This window comes from Quercus robur, chromosome 7, assembly GCF_932294415.1.
Source record: "Quercus robur chromosome 7, dhQueRobu3.1, whole genome shotgun sequence".
Classification (NCBI taxonomy): domain Eukaryota; kingdom Viridiplantae; phylum Streptophyta; class Magnoliopsida; order Fagales; family Fagaceae; genus Quercus; species Quercus robur.
The window spans coordinates 43,916,427-43,930,547 of NC_065540.1; the positions used below are offsets into that span (position 1 = coordinate 43,916,427).

The 14,121-nt window shown below is 34.0% G+C and overlaps 1 protein-coding gene across 11 annotated transcripts in view; it reads left to right on the forward strand.

Moving 5' to 3' along the window:
- Nucleotides 1–14,121, forward strand: part of LOC126693566 (disease resistance protein RUN1-like) — a 127,983-nt gene that overhangs the window by 42,002 nt on the left and 71,860 nt on the right. For 8 of the 11 annotated variants that reach the window (XM_050389566.1, XM_050389568.1, XM_050389571.1 and 5 more), the window contains 3 exons: nt 4–1,896; nt 2,240–2,351; nt 2,507–2,787. The exons of the other annotated variants lie outside the window; for them this stretch is intronic. In XM_050389566.1, the coding sequence (XP_050245523.1) occupies nt 4–1,254 (1,251 nt within the window). In that variant the 3' untranslated portion in view covers nt 1,255–1,896; nt 2,240–2,351; nt 2,507–2,787. Of the gene's footprint in view, nt 1–3; nt 1,897–2,239; nt 2,352–2,506; nt 2,788–14,121 lie in introns of those variants that run through there. 11 annotated transcript variants of the gene reach the window in all.

Below are 14,121 nucleotides of genomic sequence, written 5' to 3' on the forward strand. Positions count from 1 at the left end.
CAGAATTTTGACAAGTTGAAGTTCATTGACTTGACCGACTCCTCAGACCTGATTGTAACTCCAAACTTCACTAGAGCCCCAAATCTTGATAAATTAGTTCTTGTAAGGTGTACAAATTTACGCAAATTTCACCCATCCATAAGAATTCTTAAAAAACTTATTCATCTTAATTTACAAGATTGCGAAAGACTAATTCATCTTCCAAGAAAGTTTGGAATGGAGTCTCCTGTGACTCTTAAACTTTCTAATTGCTCAAAATGCAAGGAAAATCCAAAATTTGTGGTAAACAAGGAATTCTTACAGGAGATTTCTTTGGATCGCACTGCTGTTGTGGAACTAATTAAAAACTTGCCAGAGAACCTATGGATAGTCAAAGGCCTAGAGGTGCTTGAATTGAGCAAAGCAGATATAGAAGAGCTGCCTTCATCAATTGAACGTTTGATTAACCTTACTTCATTAACGCTAAGATATTGCATGAATCTTGTGCGCCTTCCTAACGCCATTTGTAGTTTGAAGTTGCTTAATTCTATTGATCTTTTTGGATGCTTAAAAATTGGTAACTTGCCAAAGAATATAGGAAATGTAAAAGGTTTGGAGCTGCTAAATTTGTGTTGGACAGCCATAAAAGAGGTTCCTTCCTCCATTGTTCTCCTTAAAAATCTGAAACATCTTTATATTTGTAGATTTTCTAAATTTTATTCCCTCCCAACAAGTCTTGAGCTAATGCGCTTAGCATTGCCTTCATTAATTTCAGCAAGTCATTTGAAGGCCATGATATTGCATCAGAGGAGCTTAGAATATGTTTCCGTGCAATTTCCTCAACCATTATTGCCTTCCTTATCAGGTCTTCAATCTTTAACATATTTGCATCTTAGTGACTGCAATCTTTTGTCAATCCCCAATGACATTGGCTGCTTGTCCTCTTTAGAGCACTTAAATCTAAGTGGAAATTATTTTGTTTGCCTTCCTGAAAGCATGTCTCAACTCTCTAATCTTCGAAGACTCCATTTGGAGTGTTGCAGAAGGCTTCAATCATTGGAAAATGTTCCTTTAACTATTGATTTTGTAATTGCAAACCATTGTAAATCACTAAAGAGATTGCCAGAATTGCAATTTTATCCTTTTATGTCAGATCAATCCCAGTTGAATTTCCAGTGTGTTAACTGCTTCGAATTGGCTGACTATATTCAATGTAGCGATAACATACTTCAGGTCTCTCTCTCGCTCTCTCTCTCTCTCTCATCTGCACATTAATTATGCTTTGTATATTTCAAGGACAATGTGGTAGACTACCAGATATCTTTGACATTATTATTCCTGGAAGTGAAATTCCAAAATGGTTTATCGATGAATTTGTGGGTCATGAATTGAAGGTACAAGTGCCTTATGGCTGTGATGAGCTAATGGGAATTGAATTGTGCGTTGTTTTTTCAGTCCCAAAGGTTTCTCATCCCTTTACAGATTTTCTACTTACATGTTGGATTAAAGTCAATGGATTTGAATGGGCATCACCAATACGCTCTTCTTTTAGGACAAAATATGGTAAAGTTATATCACCTAACCTTTGGCTGCTCTATTTGTCTCCTCACTATTTCAACTCCTAATGGGGAAAAAATTTTCATCAAATTGATGCAAATGGACCCAATAAAATTGCGATTAGAATAAGTACTTCAAATAACTTGGAGGTGGTGAAAATTGGGATGCATTTAGTATACAAACAGTGTCTCTGTGAGGATCTGGGTGTAATCCATCTTGATATTAATGATTCAGCCTCCAAAGGCACCCGAAATAAGTGAAGCTGTGATGAGGGTGATAGGGCTGGACCCTGTGGAGAAGGCTATTGTAATGACAAACCACTTCCTAAGGCTATTAGAGAATTTATTGACTTCTTTTCCGGTAAGTCATTATCATTCTTCTTTCTATTACAATTTACAAGTTTAGATTTTCTCTTTATTTTGGGGAGGGAATCCAATGAAATGAAAGTGTGGCTTTTGAATTATTTTAGCATGATAACAAATTTAATTTGTCCTAGGTATATAATAGAGATTTTTTCTTTTGTATTTCCCTTACTAGCATTTTAAATAATAAAATAAAATCATTGTATCGTGCTAGTTGTACCTTAGCATTACCTTTTGGCTTTCATATAGCCACATTTTTTTTTTTTTTTTTTTTTTTTTTTTAATCAGCTTGAAATCAAATTTTCCTATTGTCTTGTTTGTGCACTTTAATATAATGGAAGGAGGAGAATCTTGAAGCCCATTGCGGTGGTAATTAAGAGGGATAGAAACCAAAGGCACGCTGAAGAATTAGCAAACCTGGGCTCTTGCTGAAGTTGTCAAGGACTCAAAATGGTCAGCTATTATTATTGATTAAATCATGTTCTTTTTTTTCTTTTTTTTGGTGACCTACAAATGCAATGCTCTGTTAAACTTCTATATACAAATGCATATTGAAATTTCTCTTCCTTAGTATTAATATAATTGTTGCTTTGCTTTTTCTTCCACAGTTTGATGTTTACTGTTCTCAGATTATGGCGTAACTGTTTCTCCAGTACTTAGGGAATGCCCATTTGATGATGCCTTTTGTAGATTTTGTGGAAATGACAATGTTAAAGTTGGGTTCACCTGAGCTTGAGATCAGTTTTACCATGGCCTAGCTACTGTGGCATAATCTTGACGAAATTGGGCTAAGAGAAACTGCAAGTTCTGTCGAGACTTTGTGCAGCACCATGGTGGAATGTTATTGATGAATCAAGCTGTTACATTTAGAGCATTCACATCAGCTCATCTAAAAGATTCCGTCTATTTTACACCAAAAACCTACTTTTTCTATTTTACACCATTACTTTTACAAAACACCCACATCAGTTCATCTATTCTACCACCCCTTTTATTTAAATAATCAATTTTCTCAATTATTTTATTATTTTTCTCAACTAACCCATTTTACCCATTTTTATACGCGCGCTCTCTCTCTCTCTCTCTACCATATTTTCTGATTTCTTGCCCTCTCTCTTCTATCCCTCCATACCCACTCTCTCCCTCTCGGTCTATCTCTCTATACCCATCTCTCTCCCTCTCGGTCACAAGCACCAATCCACATCATCTCGGTCTCCAGCACCAATCCACATCATCTCGGTCACCAACACCAATCCACAGCACTGATCCACAACTCCGATCATAGCTCCAATCACAAGCATCGATCCACAGCAGCACCGATCCACAGCTCCGATCACAACTCCGATCACAAGCATCGATCCACAGCTCCGATCCACAGCTGCACCGATCCATAGCTCCGATCCACAACTGCACCGATCCACAGCTCCAATCACAAGCACTGATCTCCCTAGCTTCAATTAGGCTCCGATCAAGCAAGACCCATACCCACGAGCTTCGATCAAGCGAGACCCACGAGCTCCGATCGTTCCGATAAGCACTGATCTGTCTCTTTTTTGTTTTTTCGTTTGGGTTTGTTTGTGTGTGGGTGTGTTTGTGTATCTCTGTTTTTTTTTTTTTTTTTTTAGCAAGTGTATCTCTGTGTTGATTTTTCTGTGTAGATGTGTTTGTGTGTGGGTGTGTTTGTGTGCATATGAGGAAAAAGAAGAAGATGAGGAGTGGGGAAGTTACTGAGTTTGTTGAGCATGGAGAAGAGAGAGAAAAAAGGGAGCGAACGGGAAATTAATAAAATAATAAATGGACGAGCTACAGTAACCGTGTATATTAACAGGGTTACTGTAGCTACAGGGTTACTGTAGCTTGTGTAGAGATATACACATTTTTACACAATTTTAGCAGCACTAATATGGAGCATTTCTGGGTCAGAATGTGTAAAAAGAGCAGTTTTTTGTATTTTGGAAGATTATCCACGGACTGATGTGGATGCTCTTAGTCTTGATATTGGAATACAAGACCTCATGGTAGACTGTTCCAATTTCAGGTTGATAGTTCCATTGAAGTTGAATGAAAGCTATTTGTTTGAGGTCAAGAAAGATATAAAAGTGCTCACACTGCAGGTTGTTTTAAACAAATTTTTTCAGTTTTCATGCAATATTAAAGAAATGTAATTTAACAGCACATGGTTTAGTGGGGTATGCAAAGGAGAATGAGGAGATCTTATGATTGGAGGACTGTCTTCTCTTTTTTCTTCCTACCTTACAGAAAATTTCAGCTAATTAAAATCTGTCTCTTTAGTTTCTTTTCTTTTTACTTGTATAAAAAAAAGTTTATTTTCTTTTCTTTAAAAAAAAAAAAAAAAGACAGTCCGATATATTAATGTTTTCTATATATTTTTTCCCCATGCAACAGACCTGCTCGTTTTCAGAACTTGATTTTGGACCGTGATTTGCATACCTACATGTAATTGAAAGTTTTTTAGGACTTTGATGCACCAACAAAAGAAGCTTAGCTCTAATGTACTCCAATGACTCTGCAATTGAATAGGTACCACTACCAGGCTCTATCTGAAACGTTTTGAGGACTTTGATGCACCAACAAAGTTTACTATAATATATACAAGGCCATCTCATCTTACTGGCTCCCAAAAACAGTTTTTCTTTCAAAACACTTGACACCCTTTCATCTGATCACTGGCAGCATCATATATGACTCAAGTACCATTCTTCTGAATTAGGACTCCCTCTGGATTCCAGTAATCATGCCATAGAAAATGCTGCAACTTGATCCCACTTCATACTTCAGTAATGGCTGAACAGTGCTTCTAAGATTTAGAATTTTCTTCCAACCTCAATTGCTGTCTTGAGGAATGTTAATACTCCAGAAACTCATCTTCTAAAAGATTAGATTGAACCCAAGCTACCCAATTTGAGCCTGCCTTTGCAAAAAAAATCCCATATATGTCTCATTATGGCTGCTTTGTTCAATTCTTCCACTCTTCAAATCTAATCCACCTTCTCTCTTTTGTTATATTAAATAATTGTTGTTTTTCTTTTTCTCCGACAGTCGCAACAGATACAATATTTTCCCCCCTTCCCGGCATTTGGCTCTCTGATTCATATTGAGAAATTAATGAAGCAGCACTTCATTTATTCTTTCCAAAACCAGACACAATTTAAATTCCTCCAGATACTTTGAAAAACCTTACAACAAACTAGTTGCTTATGCCTATAGTTGCTTCAAGATTTCCATTTCCCATTCAAGAAATGCAATATAAATAAATATCTTCAGGGTGGCTAGGTACCATTCTCATGCCAATCGACACAACAAGCTTGAACAGTGAACCATCTCAAGCTCTAGTGGGGTCTGGTATCTGTTCCTGGCTAAAGCAGAGACCACTCCACCAATTCCTTGCTCTAATGCAAATTGAATCCGCTTCTCATGTTCATCTTTTGGGAACAAAGGGCAAGGTTATTTTGATAAACTCATTTAATAATCCTCAAATCCTTCTCATTTCTCAGAACCATTTTCTGCACACGGTACAGTACAGTGTCTCTTTGAAACCACATTCCTTCTTCAGACACCACATTTCTCCAAAACAACTTATTATTGATATGATATGCCCACTTTTTCCAATTTTATAGGGAACGGAAATTAAATATTTTCAAACTAAAATAAAACCTTTATCATATTTTAAACACCATATCATATATTTTTGCTGTCTCTATAGAAATACTAACAATAAAAAAACGACGCCGTCTGTAATTGGCAATTGCCACCATTTTTCATTTCACCGAGTCAGAGCAGAGTTTGTTGAAGTAAAAATGGAGAACACGGCAATTTTGAAGGACTGGATTTGAGTGAGTCTGATTCGGAGAAAACTGGAACCATCACAGCTCCTCGTCTCAATGTTCTCTTCTTCTTCTTCTTCTTCTTTCTTTTGTCTCTTGCAATTTCAAGATTCCTCTTTCTTTTTAATTTTTAAATCTTTTGCCCTAAAAACGACGGCGTTTGACATCTCCTAACTAATTAAAGTTGGCTTATTATTCTGAGTTGCATAAGAGAAGTGGAAGTTTGGATACCTGACCCGCTGGCCAGGCCATTGCAAATAGCAAACTTTTTTTTTTTTTTTTTTTTGGTGAATTACGTTTTTAAACCCACATTTTATATTGTTTTTAAATTACAATCCTCCAATGGATACCAAAATATTTACCAAATAGTTCACATTTTACTTACGTAGCATTTGAGATGGTGCTCAATTGAACCACACCACTGTACAAAAACCCAAAATAGGTTGTAAGAAAATCAATGACACTTATAAAGTTTGATATTAAAAAAAAAAAAAAAAAAAAAAAAAATCTTTCTCCAGTTTTATTATCAACTTTATGCTACGTGACGACAATGGGTAATATCATGTGTACCATCAAGACCTTGATGAAACTATTATTGTAATACCCCAATTTTGTTTTTATGATTATCACCGTACCTTGTCATTTTTTTTTTAATATAGAGTTGAGGTACTATATGTGTGTGCACAGTAAGATGGGAGTAGACAATTTAGTAAGGAAATTAAAATAATAAATAAATAAAAGAGGAAGATGTTTTATGAGCTTCTTGGAGACTAAAGAGATGAGCTCAAGTGGGTTTTAAACTCCAGCCCACTACACCAATAAGCCCACATCTTTGATGTGTTGAATATAAGGTAGATGAAGAGATAAATTAGGGTTTTTCATAGAAGGGGATTCATCACGAAGGAGGCTAGGAGGTATATTCTTTCCTTAGAGTTAATTAAAGAGGCAACCAAAGAATTCCAGGTATAATTTCTCGTTTGTTAGAATCAAAGAATTAAAAAGTTAGAACCTTATCATGGAATCGGTAGTGATGGGTAGATTGTTTGAAAGGGGATTGTTTACACTATAAATCTTAATTCGTGTAGATGATTTTATATTCTTCATTGGGTTATATACATATTAATTCCTAGATTGCAAATCCTAATTCAAGGAAAACATGGCTTTTACGTTTCCTGGTGGTTATATAGATTAGATTGGCTTAACGTTTTTTTACTTTGGGATTATAAAGCCATAAATTACATTTAAGAACAAAGCCACTGTGTGCATTCTAGTACAAGCCGTAAATTGAAAAAGGTTATGTATATGGCTTTACTTCTCCTTTTGGTTATATGTATATTAAATCCTAGGAGCGAAAATGGGCTTTTGCCTCTTTCGCCAAAACTTTTCAGCAAAATGCCCCATATCTGAAACTATTTAGGGTTTCTAAAAATCGAGTTTCAATTTAAAACTCGATTTTTGGACAATCAAGTTATAGCGAACTGAAAATTAAAAAATAATAATAATAATAATAAATTCTAGAATTATGTAAAGTACTTGAGTTCACAAAAAAAAATTTCTAAGTCCACATTCACTATAACTCGATGTTCCAATAATCGAGTTTCACATTGGAAACTTGACTTTTAGAAAATTGAGTTTCAAAACAGGGTTATTTCCTAATTAGTTTCAGACATGGAGCATTTTGCTAGAAAGTTTGTGAGAAATGGGTAAAAGCCCATTTTGGCCTTAAATCCTAGGTTGCTCACTGTGTGTATCTAGATAAAGCCATGGATTACAAAACTTGCTAGAGTAAAGCCACGGGTTACACAGTTTGATTATGTACATGGCTTTTACGTTTCTTTGGGATATATATATATATATATATATTAAATCCTAGGGTCTCTACAGCTTGTATTCTAGAACAAAAGTCAAGATTATAAAGCTTAAATAATGTATAAGGGTTTACTTTCCGTTGGGGCATATATCAAATCCTGAGTTTACAATATATTGGTTACTGCCTCTAAGGTTTGATAAATTCAAGGAAACATTTTGGGTAGAGATTCCTTGCATTAGTGTTATTAATTAGTTCAACAAAGTATAATCTTAGTGAGTCAGTTTGTATAATTCGATAAGCTTTATATTTTTGTGGAGGATATTAAGTAATTCCCATGATTGATTATAGGTCCTATTTAAGAGTGTTTTGAGGCTTTTTGGAGGTTGTTTCAGCTGGACTTTCAGAGTGATTCAAGTGTTGTAAGTAATTATGCATAATATGCACAAGTTTTGTTCTTTGGGTTCTTAGAAGTTAAAGGGTTTCAAAAGTTATGTTTTTAAAGCTTACGTTTTCTAAAGTTTATCAAAAGCATTATTTTTACATCATTGAAAGAGAAACTTTGACTTTTAGGCAATGTTTTAGAGAGAATCTTCGAATTTTAAACAACGTTTTGAATGTCCAAAATCTCATTTAAAAGATGATTTCTAAACTAAACTATTTTCCGAAAATAATTGAGTTTCAATGTAAGTTTTGTTCTTTAAATTTGTTTAAAACCAAGTGATTTCAAAGTCATATTCCTATTCTTCAAATGGTATTTAAAACTTTTCCTTAAGAAAATTGAGCTTTCAGACTTACTCAAGAATTGTAAAATATTTATATAAACTCCTCAGTTCCTATTTGTTTCCTAAAAGAGTCAAGCATCCTTTGATTCTGTTTCAATTCAATATTGTGATATTCGATATGTCTCTATATCTGGAATAATTGTTAATATTAAGAAAATTATTCTATTTTGTATATATTTTGTTTTGTGATATGTGACTCAAAATAAGTATTTTTATAATTGATCAGATATATGTGTAAATCCACTCACAGGATTGTATGTGAGAATATTTGTTGATCCCTCACCAGCAGGGGTTAGATGTTGGTATCCGCTCATAGGATTGTATGTGATAATATGTGATGTGTATATGTGACACTATGCTATGGTCAATTATATGTATGTGTTTTCTAATGATTTTAAGATGTGATTACATAAGTATTAAGTGATTCATTATATGTTTTGGAATAGTTATTTTTGATATTATTGAATGAGTTTGTGAAAAATCAAAATACTCGTGCTTTGCTTGACTCTATTCTGTTGTGTATTCTGTATAATTACTTACTAGATGTGTGGCTCACCCCATCAATTACTGTTTTCAAATTAAAGTTGGGAATATAGAACCTTTGGATCGTTTTGTAAGATGCAAGGTAGAGCGTGGAAGTTTTAGGCAACTTCAGTATTACTTGAAGACTTATAGAATTTTAGTTACCTTTATTTTGTAATTCATGTTTTATATATAGTGGAGATTATTCCAATTTGTGGAGTTTAGATTTTTATAAGAGGTTTTTTTTAAGAGCATTGTTTCTTTGGAGTTTTAATTTATTTTGGATTAATTATGTTTATTGAGTTATATAAGTTCAGCAAGTTAGTCGTGCATCTAAATTCATGTTCCATGGATTTGGGTCGTGACAATTATAATGGGCATAACACATTTGTCGAAGCATCACTACTCGAACTGCTCAATTACTGCCAAACATTATATGAAGCAATACAAGAACTCTTACCACCAAGTCACAACCTGCAGTGGTTTGCTAATATCTGCTTTCTTCTTTGTTCTTCATAGTCGTACTATTGTTTCATTTTTATTATTGAATTTGGTTGGCTTGAAATTACATAGAAAAGATAATCTCAATTTCTCATGTGTCCAAATGTTGAACTGGTTTAACTCTTCCATCGACATCTACTTTCATACCCAAAGATAAAAAGTTACCCACTTCAAATTGGATTTGGGCTACCCTAAATGACACAATAAGCTTCTTCTTTTTCTTTTCTTTTTTTCTTTTTTGAGGGAGACTATTATTGGGTTAGAGTTAAATGAAAATTAGAGAGGAAATTATGCAATTTATATTGAAACAATATAATCATTGGAAAATACGATTGTTAGAAATATATGGTTTTTTTTTTTTTTGAGAGAGATTTTCAACTTATAACGTCCGCTCCTGATGATAGCTCTTTATCATCAGACCAAGACACCAATCAGTTTTTTGGTGTAGGTGGGGATTGAACCCCAGATCTCTTATACAACCATCAGAGACTTTACCAGTTGAGTTAACTGGAACCCACTATGGTTGTTTAAAAAATAAGACCATTGGAAAGAAAAAAAAAATCAATAAAGATTGAATAATGAAGGCTTAAATAAAAGAGAGAGAGAGAGAGAGCTTTCTCAACAAATGTATATATATATATATATATATATATTTAATAGAGAGAGAATAGAAAATTTGTTGTATTTGAAAAGTAGGTAACTCAAATTGAAAAATAGAACACCTTGGATCCTTCGAGCCCCAAAAGACCAACTTTTGGGGCTTGAGCGACAGAAGGTGTTAGAAATAGAATTAGAGGAATGTTCTTCTTGTTGGTAGGACATGTCATAAGCTTTGTGCCGTAGGAGAAACACCTTTGAAGGACACAGCGTATTAGAAATGGGAAGCCCCTTTTCCCAATTCCCATTAAGCCTAGCCTTTTGGGCTTTAAGAGTTCAATATGTTACAAACCCATTTGGTATGGACATACGATACAAATCTCCAATTACACAAACTTATATTAACATAAAAAGAAGACAGCCCAACCAATTGCCTTATAGTTCAAGACTGCTATTAGTTGGACTTCAGGCCTAACAATTGAAGTTTAGGATTTATTTTATTTGTACGTAATTAGTTAACCCTTATTAGGCTTATTTTCCTTTTCCTTTCTTTTATAAAAACCTTATTGTCTTTTACGACTCGGTTTAGAAATTTACTTTCCTTTTCTTTGATTTACAGTTTATTTGGCTTAAGGGTCATTCTACGGAAACCTCTAATTTTTTTTAGGGTCCGGTACTCACACAAATCCTAACCATAAATTTGGTGGAGTTTTAATCCTAACTGTTCATTTTATTTTAATGGGTTATTGATTACTGGTAGAGTAGCTCAGATATATAAACCTAAAATAAAATTCAGATTGTTCATTTCACGCCATTCTCTTTTGCATTCTCTGAGTTTTTAGCAGATTGCTTCTTCAATTCTTCTTAAAAAACCAGATTGCTCCTTCTTGCATTCTTTTTGTCAATCTCCTTTAGCCTCTCTTCGACTTACTATTAGGTGAAGGTTTCTTAAGATGATCAAAATCTTTTTGATATTGTTAAAGGTAAGGATCAAACGATGAAACCTAGTTTCATTGCCATTGTTTAGTATCCCCTTTTTCTTTTTTGGTTTTTCAAGGCTACCCATTTGAAAAGGTAGATATATGCAATTATTTCAAAGGATTAATGTCGATTTTTTGTGGGTATTGGGTATGGGGTGGTGGGGAGGAATCTTGATTTGTTATATGAGTCGATTAATAGTATCAAGATTCATTTCTTATGTTTTATTTATTTATTATTATTATTGTAAACTTTCGCATATAAGGGTATGTGGGTTTCTAGTGTTTGTGTCTGTTTGTTCTTTTGAAGTAGCATGTGTATGTGGGTTTGTGTTGTTTCATTGCTTTGCCAGATTAGACCACTTAGTGAATATTTAAAGTAAGTTTTTCTTAGTCACACTCACGAGCAAGACAGAGCTTTATGGGTTGGTTCTTATAAATTTGATTATGCTGGTATTTGAAATGAAATTAGGAGCAAAGGTAGTAATATGGAATGGTGGCATTTATTGTGGTTTAACTTGGCCATTCCCAAACATACATTTGTTGGTTGGATGGTTATTCTTAATAAGCTTTCAACCAAAGCTAGAATCTTGCGATGGGTTCTTCCAAATTCCAGTGGATGGTTTGTGTGTTTTCTACAGCTCTAGCATTGAGTTCAGGGACCATTTATTTTTTTGTTCTTCTTTTAACAGGAGGGTCTGGGAAATTACAATTAACTTGTTTCTAGTATCTTTTGCTAAGACTGATTGGCAGGATAGTATGAGTTAGGGAGAAATAATCTTAAAGGAAAAGGCTTAAGAACAACACCTTTGCAAAGTAGCTTTATGGGCTTCTGTTTATCATGTATGGAAGCAAAGAAATTCTATAATGTTTTCTAGGAAGGTATACACTAAAGATTTCTATAAATGGGGCTCAAATCTGAAATGCATACTACATTATCAAACTATTGACTGATCTATCCTATGATGGAGAATTATTGAAAGCTTGGTATTGCTAGATATCTTGTGGTGCTCTATTACTGTCAAAGCTTGGTGGATCTGTTGTTTCATTTCTCAATTGTGACATGTTGCTGCTATGTTAAAAAGTTGTAATACCTTGATGATGTTAATGTATAAATTTTGTTCTAGATTGTGTTTTAGGAGTGGCCCGTTTTAGCTTGATTTGTTGAGATCATGGCACACTGTTGAGGGATGTAAGCTGTCATAGCCTGTTGTTTTGTTGTAGCGGGTCTGTTATAAACTGTTTTTTGTAGAGGCCAGTCTTAGTTTTGCTATAGCTTGGTTGTTTTGCCTTGTATTTTGGTTGATTTCTTAGTCAATAAAAACCTCATTGATTCATCAATAAAACTGAAAAAGGAGGTCGTGACGCAAGACAAGGACAAGAAATTGAATGACAAAAAGAAGGAAAATATCACAAAAAGACCAAGGAATAAGAGGTCATATATACTGGTTATTGTTCTATTTCCTTTTCTTTTATTTTTATGTAATTATAGTTGTCTTCCATAGAGAACATATCATGCATACTAATGTCCTAGCTTTATGCAATTCCATAGTTCATACCTTACCATGAAAACTTTCTAAGGTTTCCCACCACAACAATCAAACATAAATAAATAAGGCACAAATTATAAAATCAAACAATAAAAGTAAAAATTTCTACCAAAAAACAATAAAAGTAAACAAATATAAGCTTTGGCTACAAAATCATTGTTTATAATATTTGTAACTATGATTAGAACAAATAACCATATACCAAGAGTTATTTCAACATAAAAAATATTTTATTTATACAATTATATTTACACTTGTGATGGAATTCAATTATCCTAGTAACCACCTCAAAATTAAAAGGTATTCTAAAAAAATGAATTTTTTAAAGTTTACAGAATCACTTATTCTTATTATTATTATTATTGATGATGATGTAAAAAATTGTCAGTTGGGTCACTCGTTCAATCCAAAACTTTGGACGATCTTGAAGGACCTGCAAGAAAAATAGAGTTGATCGAAAAGATCACCAGGTTGTGCTCGGTGAGGAAGCCTCCGATACTTAAGTTAGTATCAGCCTATATATTTTGTATATAGATAGTAGTTTTGTAGTACATTTTGACATACCTTCACAAATAAACAAATTGTCCCTTTTATAGGTAGTTTGGGTAGTTGTTGTACTCATAAATGTCTTCTTGTACATAATTGCTGGTAATTATTTCTCTGTGCATAATGGTCTCTATCTTAATGGGAGTTCAAGGTTGATGTGTAGCGGTCGTCATTATCAAAAACTTTAGCTTGTTATGCTTCTCCGATTGGGTTGAACAATTAAAAACTAAAAAAGACCAATAAATTTTTAGATACACATCATACATCAACAAACTGCAATATTGCATACTTCAGTAAAGAAACAAATCTCGGAGATCCTAATCGAGAGAAGTTGGATCAGCATGACAAATTGACAATAAAGCATTTTCATATGAATAAACTCATATGATGTTTGCTGGTGCAATTTTAACAACTTCGTCATGATGATTCTAGGAGAGGAGAAGAAAATAAAAATTAAGCTTTAAACACTCACCATGGAATATCATAGAAGGAGAGGTCACTGAAGCAATTACTAGTTTTTTTAGGAGGGGATACATGTTAAAAGAAATCAATCACTCCTTTATTGCTCTTATTCCTAAGGGCAACAATGTAGCTTCAGTAAATCAATTTAGTTCGATTAGCCTCTGTAATATGCTTTATAAAATCATCTCTAAACTCCTTGCAAATAGGCCCAAGTAAGTCCTTAACAAATTGATTTCTTCATGGCAGACAGCCTTCATTTTTGGTCGTAAAATCCAAGAAAACACCTTCTTGGCTCAAGAATTTCTTCATGCAATGAAGAAGAAAAAGGGTAAAACAGGTTGGATGGCTTTAAAAATAGATATGGAAAAGGCATATGACCGCCTAGAATGGGGCTTTATTGAGAAAGTCCTCCACTGTTTTGGGTTCCCTGATACTTGAATACAATGGGTTATGCTTGTTTCTACAAAATCCTTCTCCATCCTTATAAATGGAAGTCTGTTTGGGTTCATTAGGCCTCAAAGAGGGGTGAGGCAGGGTGATCCTCTTTCTCCCTTCCTTTTTGTATTAGCAAGGGAGGTTTTGGCTCGATTGATTGAGAGGGAAGCCTTGTGTAATGGGATAAAGGGTTTTA